At 41.0% G+C, this 16,680-nt stretch overlaps 1 protein-coding gene across 3 annotated transcripts in view; it reads right to left on the minus strand.

Annotated features, from left to right (window-relative positions):
* Positions 1 to 6,042: 6,042 nt before the first annotated feature.
* SEPHS1 (selenophosphate synthetase 1) overlaps positions 6,043 to 16,680 on the minus strand; it is a 42,903-nt gene continuing 32,265 nt past the window's right edge. For all 3 annotated transcript variants that reach the window (XM_056573354.1, XM_056573352.1, XM_056573355.1), the window contains exons 6-9: positions 13,438 to 13,528; positions 11,342 to 11,441; positions 6,940 to 7,152; positions 6,043 to 6,293 (exon numbers count right to left, since the gene is read on the minus strand). In XM_056573354.1, the coding sequence (XP_056429329.1) occupies positions 6,079 to 6,293; positions 6,940 to 7,152; positions 11,342 to 11,441; positions 13,438 to 13,528 (619 nt within the window). In that variant the 3' untranslated portion in view covers positions 6,043 to 6,078. The remainder of the gene's footprint in view (positions 6,294 to 6,939; positions 7,153 to 11,341; positions 11,442 to 13,437; positions 13,529 to 16,680) is intronic.

Below are 16,680 nucleotides of genomic sequence, written 5' to 3' on the forward strand. Positions count from 1 at the left end.
GCACGGAGGTCCCCTCTCCTTCCTCCGTGCGGCTCCCGGCATCTCCTGCTCTGGTCTGTGATCGAGCAGACCAGAGCAGGAGATGACCGATAATACTGATCTGTTCTATGTCCTATACATAGAACAGATCAGTATTAGCAATCATGGTATTGCTATGAATAGTCCCCTATGGGGACTATTCAAGTGTAAAAAAAAATGTAAAAGTAAAAGTAAAAAAAAAGTGAAAAATCCCCTCCCCCAATAAAAAAGTAAAACGTCCGTTTTTTCCTATTTTACCCCCAAAAAGCGTAAAAAACATTTTTTATAGACATATTTGGTATCGCCGCGTGCGTAAATGTCCGAACTATTAAAATAAAATGTTAATGATCCCATACGGTGAACGGCGTGAACGAAAAAAAATTTTAAAAGTCCAAAATTCCTACTTTTTTAATACATTTTATTAAAAAAAAAATTATAAAAAGTGTATTAAAAGTTTTTTATATGCAAATGTGGTATCAAAAAAAAGTACAGATCATGGCGCAAAAAATGAGCCCCCATACCGCCACTTATACAGAAAAATAAAAAAGTTAGAGGTCATCAAAATAAAGGGATTATAAGCGTACTAATTTGGTTAAAAAGTTTGTGATTTTTTTTAAGCGCAACAAGAATATAAAAGTATGTAATAATGGGTATCATTTTAATCGTATTGACCCTCAGAATAAAGAACACATGTCATTTTTACCAGAAATTGTACGGCGTGAAAACAAAACCTTCCAAAATTAGCAAAATTGCGTTTTTCGTTTTAATTTCCCCACAAAAATAGTGTTTTTTGGTTGCGCCATACATTTTATGATATAATGAGTGATGTCATTACAAAGGACAACTGGTCACGCAAAAAATAAGCCCTCATACTAGTCTGTGGATGAAAATATAAAAGAGTTATGATTTTTAGAAGGCGAGGAGGAAAAAATGAAAACGTAAAAATTAAAGGCCAAAATGGGCTGAGTCCTTAAGGGGTTAAAAGGGGTACTCTGGTGAAATATTTTTTTTCTTTTTAATCAATCAACTGGTGCCAGAAAGTTAAACGGATTTGTAAATTACTTCTATTTAAAAATCTTAATCCTTCCAGTACTTAGCTGCTATAGGATCCACTGGAAGTGCTTTTATTTTTTTATTTCCTTCCTGTCTGACCACAATGCTCTCTGCTGACACCTCTGTCCATTTCAGGAACTGTCCAGAGTAGAAGCAGATCCCCATAGCAAACCCAGCAGAGAGCACTGTGGTCAGACAGAAAGGAAATTCAAAGAGAAAAGAACGTCATGTGGATCATATAGCAGCTGATAAGTACTGGAAGGATTAAGATTTTTAAATAGAAGCATTTTACAAATATGTATAACTTTCTGGCACCAGTTAAAAAAAATAAAATAAAATAAAATTGTTTTCCATGGGAATACCCTTTTAAAAAGAGTGCTGTACTCTTTTGCCATCTTCAAGTGCCATAGAGAATGACTAGGCTTCCAATCAGATACTGCTCCCCTATTCACAGGATAGAAGTGGAAGATTTATCAAACCCAGTGTAGAAGGAAAGTGGTGCAGTTGCCCATAGCAACCAGATTGCATCTTTCAATTTTCAGAGGCCTCTTTAAAAATGAAAGCATTCTTAGTGGTTGCTATGGGCAACTGCACCTCTCTCTACACAGGTTTTGATAAATCACCCCTATATATGTTTCAGGTTATGTGCACACACATTATTTTGAGGTCCTTTTTATGGTTGCAGCATTGTGCAGCTATTGGTCATCACAATGATCTCTACTGGCACCCATCCCCTCTTGGATCGGAAGCTCTTTTTTAAAGTTGTGCAGGGGAAGAATGTGCCAGGGAGCAGAACATTACTCCAACAGAAAATACAAACGGCAGAGATCAGTGCTGTTACTGGGTCATCTAGACATACAGTCATGGCTGTAAATGTTGGCACCCCTGAAAATTTTTCAAGAAAATGAAGTATTTCTCACGGAAAAGGATTGCAGTAACACATGTTTTGCTATACACATGTTTATTCCCTTAGTGTGTATTGGAACTAAACCAAAAAAAGAGAGGAAAAAAAGCTAAATGGACATAATGTCACACCAAACTCCAAAAATGGGTTGGACAAAATTATTGGCAAACTTAACTTAATAATAATATTTGGTTGGAACCCTTTTGGAAAAAATAACTGAAATCAGTCGCTTCCTATAACCAACAATAAGCTTCTTACACCTCTCAGCCGGAATATTGGACCACTCTTCCTTTGCAAACTGCTCCAGGTCTCTCTTATTGGAAGGCACCTTTTCCCAACAGCAATTTTAAGATCTCTCCACAGGTGTTCAATGGGATTTAGATCTGGACTCATTGCTGGCCACTTCAGAACTCTCCAGCGCTTTGTTGCCATCCATTTCTGGGTGCTTTTTGACATATGTTTGGGGTCATTGTCCTGCTGGAAGACCCAAGATCTCGGACACAAACCCAGCTTTCTGACACTGGGCTGTACAGTGCGAACCAAAATCCATTGGTAATCCTCAGATTTCATGATGCCTTGCACACATTCAAGGCACCCACTGCCAGAGGCAGCAAAACAACCCCGAAACATCATTGAACCTCCACCATATTTCACTGTAGGTACTGTGTTCTTTTCTTTGTAGGCCTCGTTCCGTTTTCGGTAAACAGTAGAATGATGTGCTTTACCAAAAAGCTCTATCATGGTCTCATCTGTCCACAAGACGTTTTCCCAGAAGGATTATGGCCTACTCAAGTTCATTTTGGCAAAATGTAGTCTTGCTTTTTTTTTATGTCTCTGTGTCAGCAGTGGGGTCCTCCTCCAGAGCGTTTCATTTCATTTAAATGTCAATGGATAGTTTGCGCGGACACTGATACTCCCTGAGCCTGCAGGACAGCTTGAATATCTTTGGAACTTGTTTGGGGATGCTTATCCACCATCCGGACTATCCTGCGTTGACACCTTTCATCAATTTTTCTCTTCCGTCCAATCCCAGGGAGATTAGCTACAGTGCCATGGGTTGCAAACTTCTTGATAATGTTGTGCACTGTGGACAAAGGCAAATCTAGATCTCTGGAGATGGACTTGTAACCTTGAGATAGTTGATATTTTTCCACAATTTTGGTTCTCAAGTCCTCCCATGCTTAGTGTGGCTGGCACGCACGCACGCACGCACGCACGCACGCACGCACGCACGCACGCACGCACACACACACACACACACACACACACACACAATGCAAGACTAAGTGAACTTATCTCCTTTTACCCCAGGTGAGTTTAAAATGAGCATCACATGCTTGAAACAATCTTATTTTCCCCAAAATTTTGAAAGGGTGCCAATAATTTTGTCCAGACCATTTTTGGAGTTTGGTGTGACATTTTGTCCTATTTGCTTTTTTTCCTTCCTTTTTTGGTTTAGTTCCAACACACAAAGGGAATAAACATGTGTATAGCAAAACATGTGTCACTGCAATCCTTTTCTGTGAGAAATACTTCATTTTCTTGAAAAATTTCAGGGGTGCCAACCAGCGACTAATTACAAAATATGAAAAAGCTTTATTAGTATACCAAATAAAATCTCAAACACATATACATAAAATAAGAGTATGGCACTAACAATGGACAGATACATGGCTTCCTCACGGGGCGCCATTTTGTTGGTGAAACGGACGTTGGGGTAGGTTGTGCTGTGTGGGCTTTACATACACACTGGCTGTGATTCCTATCATGTGTGTTTACCTTCCATATTCTTTATTCTTCTTCTTTGATACATTTGTAATTACCTAGTGGACATAAGGCTCTGGACCTTATAATTCTATGGTTCATGTTAATCCTGGAATACTGCCATTTACTTATGTGCTTAGCCTTGTGCTATCTCTGTATACCCCACATTAGCCCCATCATTCATCTGTATCTGTCCATTGTCCGTACCATACTCTCATTTTATGTATATTTAGGTCAGATAATGATTTGATGTATATGGGTCTGTTACTGTGCTTCTCAGACAGGCCGCTGCCAGAAGTGTCTGACTGTTTGCTATTTATTGAATAATGTAGTCTGCAGAGCGATCCTTGGAGCAAAAAGCACAGGAACCCCAATCGAAACCTACCATCTTCCATTATAGAGCTATGTTCTTACACACCATTTTTTTGAGCCGTAAAATGGCCATTTTGTGATCGAATCCTATTGAAGAGTTAAAAGATCTAACAAAAAAAGTTTCAAAAGTTTAAAAAAAATTAAAAAAAAACTGAGCACGCACATGGCCTTGGTCGTTTTCAAACAATTCTGTTCTGTTAAATTGGTCATGACTTCCTTAACAATGGAAGCCACAAACAACAGTTAACAGAGCCATGCATTTTATTCTATTCTTAACTCTGAAGATAGAAGATATCATGTACTGCAAGAAAAGAAAAAACAAATACAGGTTGTACAAGAGCAATAAAAAAAATTAAATATTTATTTGAATAACAAGTTTGGAGTTTAAGCTGCAATGTTGGCAATGTAAATTTTCTTTTTATTAGATCACAAACTCATGCACCAAATTGGAAAAGGAAAGAGCTACCAACTACTTAACAGCTGCTGATTTATAAAGAAAAAATATAAAGGCATGTAATCACTATACAAAATATAAAAATGTATGAAACACTATCAACCACAGAACAGAAAAGTTATTGATTATACTGAAAGTGTTTTGTACTTATGTGTGTGCACATTTAGAATTACTCAAGTGACTGAAGTTATCTTCAAATTTCGTTGCACGTGGCCAGCAATTGTATGTTGTACTTTGATAGCACTAACCACGTTGCAGTTTCATGTGCTACTAATAAAGAACTTTGTTAAATATGGTAAATGAGAATTATAGAGGAGAAAAAAAAATATCTTCTTAAACAGAAGTGCTTAAAGCAAAAGGTGCACCCTTAAAGGGGTACTCCCACCCTAGACATCTTATCCCCTATCCAAAGGATAGGGGGATAAGATGTCTGATCGTGGGGGTCCCGCCGATGGGGACCCCCGCATTATTGCATGCGGCACCCACCTGTTTTTTCACCAGAACCGCTGGAGGGTCTGAGTCGCGACTACGGGAACGGAAGTCCGTGACGTCAGGACCCCGCCCCTGTGTGAAGTCACGCCCGTCCCCTCAATGCAAGTCACGCCATAGACTTACATTGAGGGGACTGGCGTGACGTCACACGGGGGCTGAGTCCTGACGTCACGGACTTCCGTTCCCGTAGTCGCGACTCAGACCCTCCAGCGGTTCCGGTGAAAAAACAGGTGGGTGCCGCATGCAATAATGCGGGGGTCCCCAGCGATCAGACATCTTATCCCCTATCCTTTGGATAGGGGATAAGATGTCTAGGGTGGGAGTACCCCTTTAACACCCTTCAATGCCACAGTAAAATATGTACCTAGCATAGAAATAGTAAGAGCACACTACATAAGGAGGAGTGGAGGGTACAAGGCTATAAAGAGCGCAAGCCTAAATAAGTCTAGTTTTTTTTTTTTTTTTATAAAAAAAAAACTCGAACAAACAATCATGCACCCTCCGGCTATGATCCACTGCCAATTTCTTTATTGCCTCTCCATAGTAACTCCCAAAGCCATCCAACATTGTCAGACCAATGATAAATACACATATATAAATGAAGACACTAACTGCTTGTTTGACACTACGAATGGCAATGTCTGTGCTGAGTGAAAGCACCTTTAAAAAAAGAGCCTATGCGGCAAGAGATAAGTGTCTATAGATTCAAAATGAATCAACTGTATCGGATAACAATTCTTCAACTTAGAAGCTGCCTCAATATTAGGTGCATCTTCAGTTAATGTAACAGAAAGGAGGGAAAAACAGACAAAAGAAGAAAAAAAAAAAGAAACCGGACAAAAAAGGCAATGGATTTTTACTTCTACCCCTTCGCATAACTGACCCAAGGCCACAAAATGGGCAGACACCATGATATATATTTATATATATATTTTTCTTTACAATTATTTAAATTGTATGATGTTAAAGAATAGGGTCTATTTAAAAACAAAACAAAAAAAAAAAGCTAGGTAAGCCTAAATTAAGAGGTGGCGCCAGGCGTTGGGTTTACATTTTGAGTAGCAATTTGGGGGGCAACTTCTATGATTCGTGGCTTATCTATGATTCTGGCAGTGCGGTTGCCCTTTTCTACAATTCCAATGATCCATGCTTGATGTCCTTCTCCATACTTTGGGGACTTGATTTCGGCACAAAACCGTGCGGCCTGCTCTCGCGGTAGACAGATTAGGAGACCTCCTGTGAAGACCAAAACATGTGAGAATATAGAAAGTGCCGCATTCAACTATCTGGTCTGTATGTTCTCACTTGACATAGTAGCATTACCATGTCATTACTGAAAATTGTGAGAAACAACACTTTGGATTCACTGGCAATCTCACAGAAGTATATTTACAAGTAGAATTTCCACACCTATATATTCACTTTTAGTATATTATATATATTTTCACACAAAAAGATTTACATTCTGTGAAGCCAAAGACAACAGACCCATCAGGCTGCTTGCTGAATCTACAGCTCTTAGGGTATATTCACACGGGGACCTGAATAGTGTTACCCACCCTGCTGAGCTTGTCGGACAGGTCTCTTCCCTACACACACATAAGCACAGCCTTGTCTGTCAGACTAGGATTTCTCTGAAGCACCAAAGCATTTCAGAGGAACCCTAAGGAAATGTAAACCGTGACTATTACATAATACAGCTGACAAGTTCCTTTAAATTCCTATTAGTTTGGCATTTACATAAATATATGAAATAATATTAAGTGTAGTCGAGGAGAAGGGGTGAGACAAGAAGGTAAATAAATAAATTACTACCAATAAAAATATTTTTTTCTGATTTAATTGTATTAACCATGGAGAGGAATGCTTTTAAATGACTTACCTGATGTCTCAGGGCAAGATCCATGCATAAGACCAAACATATTTCCACACGCCTTGCTAACAGCAGCCATTTTGGCTAAGACAGGAAGGTTATGAATGACGAAGGAAACCTCATTCCTCTGCTGTTTGGCCAGGTTTTGTGCATGTCCTAAAATCCCGAAACCTGTTATATCAGTAGCAGCATGTGCGTTAAATGTGTGCATGAGACCGGCAGCTAGAAAGAGAGGAAAAAGACACCAGTAATAAGGCAAATGGGATTTATTAGTGAAAAGATAAAAAAATAAAAATAAATACAAAAATAGAAAAGGATCCTGAAACACATTTGGGTATATAAATTTCTTTTACATTGTTGCCTACTACAACACCAGGGATGATGGGTCTTAAGGAAACTGGTAACCACAAAATAAATCCTTAAAAAAGAGTTACAAGATGTTTCTCTTAGAGTGGAAGTGTTTTCTTATTATATTTAGGTACATTTAAAAAGTAGTGAGGTCTTTAATTGTGAAAATCACTGCAGAAATGTACAGACAGCTCAATGCATGGACCGGTTTCAGCTGATCCAAAGATGCCAAGTACATAACAGTGGTCTCACTAAACACTGTATAGACTTAGGCAAGGGCTTTGGACAAATACGGCCAATCTGCAGTCACAGTAAAATCAAGAGAGTTACTGTTGTTCAACTTGAGAATGCTGCATGAAATAGGATAAGACTTTTTCATACATGTGCCACAGTATCCTGCGATATTACTGTGGGCCATGATTTGCCATGAAACCCTATGCTCAGTATGTAGTGGTATTTCTGTTCAGAATGACCATATAAACAACTACTAAAACATCATAAGAGTGCGTTCACACGCTATTACTAGAAGAGTTTCCAACTGCGGGAATCCCGCTGCGAGTTACGCTACCATTGATTTAAATGGGTCCACAGACAGTCCGCAATAGTGTCAGATTTGCAGACTGTCCGCAGACCCATTCAAATGAATGGTAGGGTACCTCGAAGCGGGAAACTCGCTGCTAGTTACTAGTGTGTGAACGCACCCTAACAATGTTATATACTTAAGTAATAGAAAATGCAATCAGCAGAAACATAACATCACCTGCAGTCATCATTCCAATCCAAATCACTGATAAAAGTAAGTATCTTTATTACACCACTTATCTAAGTAAAGGTCAACTATTTACTCTTTATACATACAGTAGAAAGTGACTTAATATTTAACCCCTTAAGGACTCAGACCATTTTGACCTTAAGAACACGTGCATTTTTTTTGCATGTCTGACCACTGTCACTTTAAGCATTAATAACTCTGGGATGCTTTTACTTTTCATTCTGATTCCAGGACCGTTTTTTCGTGACATATTCTACTTTATATTAGTGGTAAATTTTCGTCGATACTTGCATCATTTCTTGGTGAAAAAAATCCAAAATTTTATGAAAAATTTGAAAATGTAGCATTTTTTTTTTACTACTCCCATAAATTACTCCGTTATTAAAACTGCACCTCTCAAAGTATTCAAAATGACATTCAGAAAGTGTGTTAACCCTTTAGGTGTTTCACAGGAATAGCAGCAAAGTGAAGGAGAAAATTCAAAATCTTCATTTTTGACACTTGCCTCTTCTTGTAGACCGAACAGCAAAAAAAAAAAAAAAACCCGCATGGCATACTATTTTGGAAACTAAACTCCTCAAGGAATGTAACAAGGTGTACAGTGAGCCTTAACACCCCACAGGAGTTTGATGACTTTTCTTTAAAGTTGGATGTGTAAATGAAAATTTTGTTTCACTAAAATGCTGGCTTTTCCCAAAATGTTACATTTTTACAAGGGGTAATAGGAGAAAATGCCCTCAAAACTTGGAACCCCATTTCTTCTGAGTATGGAAATAACCCATGTGTGGATGTCAAGTGCTCTGCTGGCGAACTACAATGCTCAGAAGAGGAGGAGCGCCATTGAGCTTTTGGAGAGAGAATTTGATTGGAATAGAAGTCAGTGGCTATGTGCGTTTACAAAGCCCCTTTGTAGTTCCAGAACAGTGGACACCCCCCCCCTTACATGTGACCCCATTTTGGAAACTACACCCCTCACAAAATGTAATAAGGGGTGCCTTGAGCATTTACACCCCACTGGCGTTTGACAGATCTTTGGTACAGTTGGCTGAGCAAAGGAAAAATTACATCTTTCATTTTCACGGACCACTGTTCCAAAAATCTGTCAGACACCTGTGGGGCATAAATACTCACGGCATCCCTTATTACATTCCTTGAGGGGTGTATTTTCCATAAATGGGGTCACATGTGTGTGTGTGTGTGTGGGCGGGGGGTCCATTGTTCTGACACTATCGGGGCTTTTTAAACACACGTGGCCTTCAATTCCGGACAAATGTTCTCTCCAAAAGCCCAATGGCGCTCATTCTCTTCTGAGCATTGTAGTGCGCTTGCAGAGCACTTTACATCCACATATTTAGGCCTCAAACGTACATGGTGCGCTCTCACTCCTGAGCCTTGTTTTGCGAGCCTTGTTTTGCGTTTTTATTTTTTTTATTTTTTTTACACTAACAGGCTGGTGTAGCCCCCAACTTTTCCTTTTCATAAGGGATATAAGCCTCCCAAAATTTGTAACGCAGTTGCTCCAGAGTACGGAAATATCCCATCTGTGGCCCTAAACTGTTTCCTTAAAATACAACAGGGCTCCGAAGTGAGAGAGCGCCATGCGCATTTAAGTACTAAATTAGGGATTGTATAGGGGTGCACATAGGGGTATTCTACGCCAGTGATTCCCAAACAGGGTGCCTCCAGCTGTTGCTAAACTCCCAGCATCCCTGGACAGTCAGTGGCTGTCCAGAAATACTGGGAGTTGTTGCTTTGCAAGAGCTGGAGGCTCAGTTTTAAAAACACTGCCGTACGATATGTTTTTCATTTTAATTGGGGGGTCCTTGTGACAGTGTAAGGGGGGTGTATATGTAGTGTTTTACCCTTTATTTTGTGTAAGTGTAGTGTAGTGTTTTTAGGGTACATTCACACAGGCGGGGGTTTATGGTGAATTTCCCACTAGGAGTTTGCGTTGCAGCGGAAAATTTGCCGCAGCTCAAATTTGAAGCATGGAAACTCACTGTAAATCTGCCCGTGTAAATGTACCCAGACCTCCAGCTGTTGCAAAACTACAACTCCCAGCATGCACTGCAAGATTTTGCAAGATTTAAAGGGCCACGGTTTACAGACCACCGCACAGTGGTCTCCAAACTGAGACCCTCCAGATGTTGCAAAAGTACTAATCCCAGCATGCACAAACAGCTGTCTGGTCATGCTGGGAGTTGTAGTTTTGCAACATCTGGAGGGCTACGGTTTAGAGACCACTGTATAGTGGTCTCCAAACTGTAGCCCTCCAGATGTTGCTTGGCAACAACTCACTGGCTTCTGTAGTCTGCATCAGGGAGCCTTACGTCATCGCCGCCGATCGCATCACAGTTCCCCTGTTCTGCCCTGACTACCGTGGGTGGGCAGAGCAGGGGAATCGAACTTAAACCCCAGTGCCCCAGATCTGCTATTGGTCAGTCACTTCTGACCAACCAATAGGAGGGGTGGCACCCCTGTCACCACAGTCCTATCCCTTCAGGGGGATAAGGAGTGTCTTGGACAGCCTCGATCCCCCTTATGTTCCGGGTCACCAGAGACCCTTATGACCCAGAATTGCCGCAGGGGGTTGCACAGGGTGCATGCTGAACAATTTCAGCAGACATCCTGGTCCCCGCCTGGTGAGCGTCGGGGACTGGAGAAACGCAGGGCGTACCTGTACTTAAGGACTTAGAAACGGGGGCGTATGGATATGCCCTGCATCCTTAAGTGGTCAATCCATTATATGGGCAGTTGAGGTCATTAGACCCATGGCCAGGCCAACACTCTTGGCTGTTATATGGAGAGAGTTACAGAAATTGGGCACAGTAATTAAGTACAAAATACATTTGTTGCTGTTGTAAATATTTGAATGGTAATTTTAATAATATAGACTACAGCCTTGAAAGCCAGTTTTGTGAATTTGGGGTTTCAGTAGAGATATTTGGATAGAGATATCAGAGTAGCAGTAAAAAGACATTGTAGGAAGGATTCCAATAATGTCCATATATTCCACTTAGAGGGCCACTCTGTTAAATGTATTATAAAAGAACTTCTTATAGCTCCATGACCTATGTGAGGCTACCCCTCACATCTGTTACCCAGTTGTTTTTAGTTTGTTTAGCAGTGCTCACATAATGACCAAGTTCAGAGACAAGGAATAGGCTGATGTAATGCATACAGATAACAGCTTCCCCCCCCCCTCCATTTTTACATTTGTTAAGGTTCCCAACTTGTCAGTGCTTAATGTAGAAAACAACATAAAAAAAAAAAAAGTAAAATAAGTTGTACCCGTTCTGTTTAGCCGTGCCATGTTCATCATGGCCTCCTGATATGCCAACTCCACATCTTCTTGGGTGACGACCAGTTTTATTTTATTCCACTTTTCTGGCTGGTGACATTGAGAAAACAAAATTGGAAAATTAATGCAAAACACACATAGTTAAAGTGTACTTGTCATCTTGTCATTAGCAAAAAAACTTTTCATATAATGTAGATAATAACGCACACATTTATATAATATATATATTTATTTATTATTATTTTTTATTTATTTGTAATATACTTTGGTTAAAAAAAAAAGTGTATATTTTTATCCCTGCAGCTATTCTCTGTGTGTCTGTACATGAGGACAAGGAGGGCTGTATGAACTGCTCCTGGCTCACACAGCAGGATGATTGACAAGCCAAGACCTGTACAGAGCCCTGCTTGTCCTGACCTCACTTCCTGTATTTGGTCTCCTCACAGACACACAGGCAATAGCTGCAGCATTTTTTTTTATCCATTGTATAGTACAAATAAACATATAATGGCATTATCTACATTATATAAAAAGTTTTTGCTAAAGACCGGTATACTTTAAAACATTGCATACAAAGTTAGGGTGGGTCCTCACTTTTTTTTTTTTTCTTTTCTTTTCAAGAAAAACAAAAGCTATGTTAATGGATGCTATATATGGATTGGATAAACAACAAAAAAATGTATATATTATACACACACACATACATATATACACACATATATATGGATTGTAATGCACACTTTTTTGCCGGTCAAGGTGTAGCATACGTTTTTTGTAAACAGAATTTAAGGGGTTGTCCGGTGAAAAATATCCTATACCGTATGCACAGACTAGGGGAGTAGTGATCAGAGAGAGCATGTGCTGAAGATGGCTAGCACTCCACTCATTTGTATGGGAGCACCAGAGATGCTCAATTGCTGTACTCTGGTATCTTTGGCGTTCCAATAGAAATGAATGAAGAGAGTGCAGTCTACAGCGCACGCTCTCTCTCTCAGAGCCGGGTCTCCAATCTGGGGATTGTGGTGGGTACCAGCAGTCCCCTATCATGTGGATGGGGGATAGGATTTTTCACCAGACAACCCCTTTTAAAACTTACTATAATGGAAATAGTTAAAACACAGACAAAAAAAGCAGTGTTAAAGTGCAACTGTCATGAGTTTTAGCCCCCCAGACTACTACAATGTTGTTACAGATGTCCATAAAGTGAGTGTAACCATACCTTTATCGCTGCCTATCCTCTTTCAGTGCTGGGATCCTGATGTGCGCGCCACCGCCCTGCATTGACAGAGTGAGCTCTCGCTGTCGCTGCCTATGCGCTCAATGAGCAGGTGCAGTAGTAGAGGAAGGGAGGGGCGCATGCACTGCGTCTTACTACACAGCGGTCCCAGCGCTAAAAGGGACCGCAAACCCCAAGGACCGTAAACCCCAAGCCACGCCTATCTGACTGTGCCTGACTGCTGGATAAATGTATAAGTTATAAAAGAAGGAAGAGAAGTGATATAGGTATGTTACACGTTATGGACATCTGTAACAACATTGTAGTAGTCTGGGGGAGGGGGTTAAAAAAAAATCATGGCAGTTGCGCTTTAACTCCCCTTCACATGCTTCAATCTTCCTCAGACCATATAAAACATCAGGTTTATGTTAGATTGCTATATGTGAAATTAAAGTGGAGGTCACTTGTATCATTTATTATTATGATGTCCTGCACTAATACTGGTTATGTAGCGTAAATTTTCATACTGAACAGTTCTTTAGCTACATAGTAGTGTCCAGAAAACACAATAAGCCATTTTAGAGTACAATGAATGCCAGTGTGGTACTGCATATGTAAGCTGACAACTCTGCCTGGCAACCAATTAATGTAGGACAATTTCCCATAGCATTAATCTAAGTATGTAGCTGTAGAGCTGTGCTAGTAAAGTGTAGAAATACATTTACATCAGTTGTACACGTTCCTTGACTGTGGATACAACGGATATAAAGTGGCATAGTCTAGTAGAGCAATGAAATGAACTGGCTGTTGACCACAATACATAAAATCATTATTTTCGGTAAAAATAAGAAGATGGAGTTGATTACTTACAATATCTAGCCATTGATGAACTGCTACTGCAACTTGAGTTCCTAAAGGCTTGGTTAATACAAGGACATCCCCAGGTACTGCATTGTCTGGCCTGTGTAGATACAAGGGCAGAGTACGCCACACATGTAAATTTACTTGTCACATTCTAATTGATACACTAAACAGTGTTCTATGCTGCGGCCACAAGTGTCAAAGAGGTGGGATCTTCCGTGCACGGAGCCCTCTGCATTGGGAGCTTTCCTGGCCCTGCTCTCAAGTAGGATTATTTGAAGGGAGAGTCCTGTGTAAGCTGCCTAACCCATAGATGAAACATACTTCATACATCAAAAGAATCGAAACGTAAAACTTTCTTTGTTGCCCACATTAATCATTTCTTAAACTGAGCAGGTAAAATGAAAGCTGCACTATAAATCTGTGCTAAAATGGTCTATTTTCTAACTACATTGATCAGCCATAACATTAAATCCACTGACAGGCAATGTGAATAACATTAGTCAAGATCTGGGATATATAAGGCAGCAAGTGAACAATCAGTTCTTGAAGTGGATAGGTTGGAAGTAAGAAGTGTAAGGATGTAAGCAATTTTGACAGAGTCATCTCTCCATCACAATGTGGGCATCTCCATAGTGGCAAGTCTTTGACTACTTCTGATATACAGTGGTTATTACCTAAGCAAACATAAAGTATAACACCAGTGCTGAATCCACCTAGCTGCCCATATACAACAAGGTGGATCCCAGCTACACCAGCAGCATGATTGAAGCAATAAAAATAAATATGGAATGCGTATTGGCGCTCAGATAGGTATATACATATAGGCACACTTATTGTATTACTGATGTAGCTCTCAACACAAGACTGATGACAGGAGGAAGAGATGGAGTGTTGTATTCCATTAAAAAGAAAAAAATATGTACCATATTTTTCGCCGTATAAGACGCACTTTTTCTGGGGGGGGGGGGGGGGGGGGAGAGTTGGTGCGTCTTATACGGCGAATACCTGCAGCCATCAATGGCTGGGACCCGTCGCTAATACAGGGCATCACCGATCGCCCTGTATTAACCCTTCAGACGCGGCGATCAAAGCTGACCGCCGCGTCTGAAGCGAAAATAACACAAACTCGGCTGCTCAGTCGAGCTGTTCGGGACCGCCGTGGTGAAATCGCGGCATCCCGAACAGCTTACAGGACACCGGGAGGGACCTTACCTGCCTCTTCTGTGTCTTCTCCGTGCCGGGATCCCCTGCGCTCTCCTTTGACGTCATCACGTCGTCGCACGCGCCATTATCCAATATAAGCGGCGTGATGACAGCGGCATGATGACGGCGACGGAGAGCGTGGATCCCGGGGAAGAAGAAGTCCGGAGCATCGGGGACACCACGGGGATGCGGCGACAGCGATGGAGCGACATCCAGGGCACCGGTATCACCTCCTATACCAGTGGTCTTCAACCTGCGGACCTCCAGATGTTGCAAAACTACAACTCCCAGCATGCTGGGAGTTGTAGTTTTGCAACATCTGGAGGTCCGCAGTTTGAAGACCACTGTTGGGTTCAGAATTTAAATTTTTTTTAGATTTTGCACCTATAAATTGGGTGCGTCTTATACGCCGGTGTGTCCTATAGGGTGAAAAATACGGTATATAGATATTTACCACTGTCCACTATATAGGGGAAAAAATATATATACATATATCTCCAGTAAGTCACATCAAATTCCAGCAACACTTAGTCTCATGCAATCCCATAGAGTAAGCCCACAGCCTTTTGTTATATGCACAATAATATTCTCTATTCCCCAGGGAAAGCTGTGTTAGCAGTCCCTTGTTCCTTCTTTTTGATAGCCGGCACACTGAGGGTTGTGGAGCATGTGACTGTTCACTTCCCCTTTACATATAAAGATATGTATATATTTTTTCCCCTATATAGTGGACAGTGGTAAATATCTATATACATATTTTTTTTCTTTTTAGTGGAATACAACACTCCACCTCTTACTCCTGTCATCGGTCTCGTGTTGAGATCTACATCAGGAATACAGTAAGTGTGCCTATATGGTTATTACCTATCAACAGTGGTCCAAGGAAGGACAACCAATAGGGTCACGGGTGAGCAAGGCTCACAAATTTATATGGTGCATGCAAACTATCCTGTCTGGTCTGATTCTGTTAGTGCTGGCTATGACACTTACCACGGTCACACTATATTAAAAAGGAATGTTTGAAGAACATAAGAGTTCAAGGTGTTGACTTGGCTCCCAAGTTCTCCAGATCTAAATTCAATCCACCATCCAAGCAATGTGCATCAAAGACGAGTAACATTCACAGAGGTCCCACCTCAAAACTTACAGGACTTAAAAGGGTTTCCCAAGCATTCTACACTGATGGCCTATCCTCAGTTGTTATGGCTCCATTCATTGTGCAGTGGTGGCGCCAAGTTACTGCAGCGCAGCTCCCATTTGCTTCAATCTGGAGGATAGGCAATCGATTTTTTTAATTAGTGGGGATCCAATAATCAGCACTCCAGCACATCAGCTGTGTGAAAGGACCAATATGCTTGTGCAGGTTTCCCAGACTCTTTAAAAGGGAATGAGTGTCACCCACACTAACCTGTTTGTACAGGCTTGTAGTGTGGGTAACACTATTGATAATAATAATTACCACAGGCTGATCCATGGCCACTACCCTCATTATCCTCCTGATCCGGGTGGCAGGCTTGGCGCACGGGCGGAACTCCAGGAGCACACCAATGTCACAGTTGCTGCTTCCTCACTCCACCCTGCCTGCTCCTGGAGCACCGCCCAAGAAAGGAGGATAACAGGCGAACGGGACTAAGGATCAGCCTGTAGCAAGTATGATTTTCATTAGTATCTCCAGCACTACAAGCCTGTAGCAACAGGTTGATGTGGGTGACATTGATGACAGAGGCCCTTTAATGTTTAGTGCTGCTCATACTTTACAGCATACCTTTGGTAAAGGCAGTGCAAGGAACTGCAGCGTTATCAGATTCAAGTGAACGCAACAGTATCTTGCACCGCTGCTGCTAAAAGTACAGCAGCGGTAAACACTGAAAAGGCTGTGGCACTCATGAAGTGCCATTGTTACCTTCAAACAGCTGATCAGCTGCTGTGCTGCGAGTCGTACCCCCACCGATCTAATATGGATAGCCTATCCAGCCTATCAATTTCAAAAGCCCAGATAACACATTTAAAAGATTTGCTGCTATTATTTTGCTACCAGATAGCACA

The sequence above is a fragment of the Hyla sarda genome, chromosome 4 (assembly GCF_029499605.1).
Source record: "Hyla sarda isolate aHylSar1 chromosome 4, aHylSar1.hap1, whole genome shotgun sequence".
NCBI classification, from domain to species: Eukaryota; Metazoa; Chordata; class Amphibia; order Anura; family Hylidae; genus Hyla; species Hyla sarda.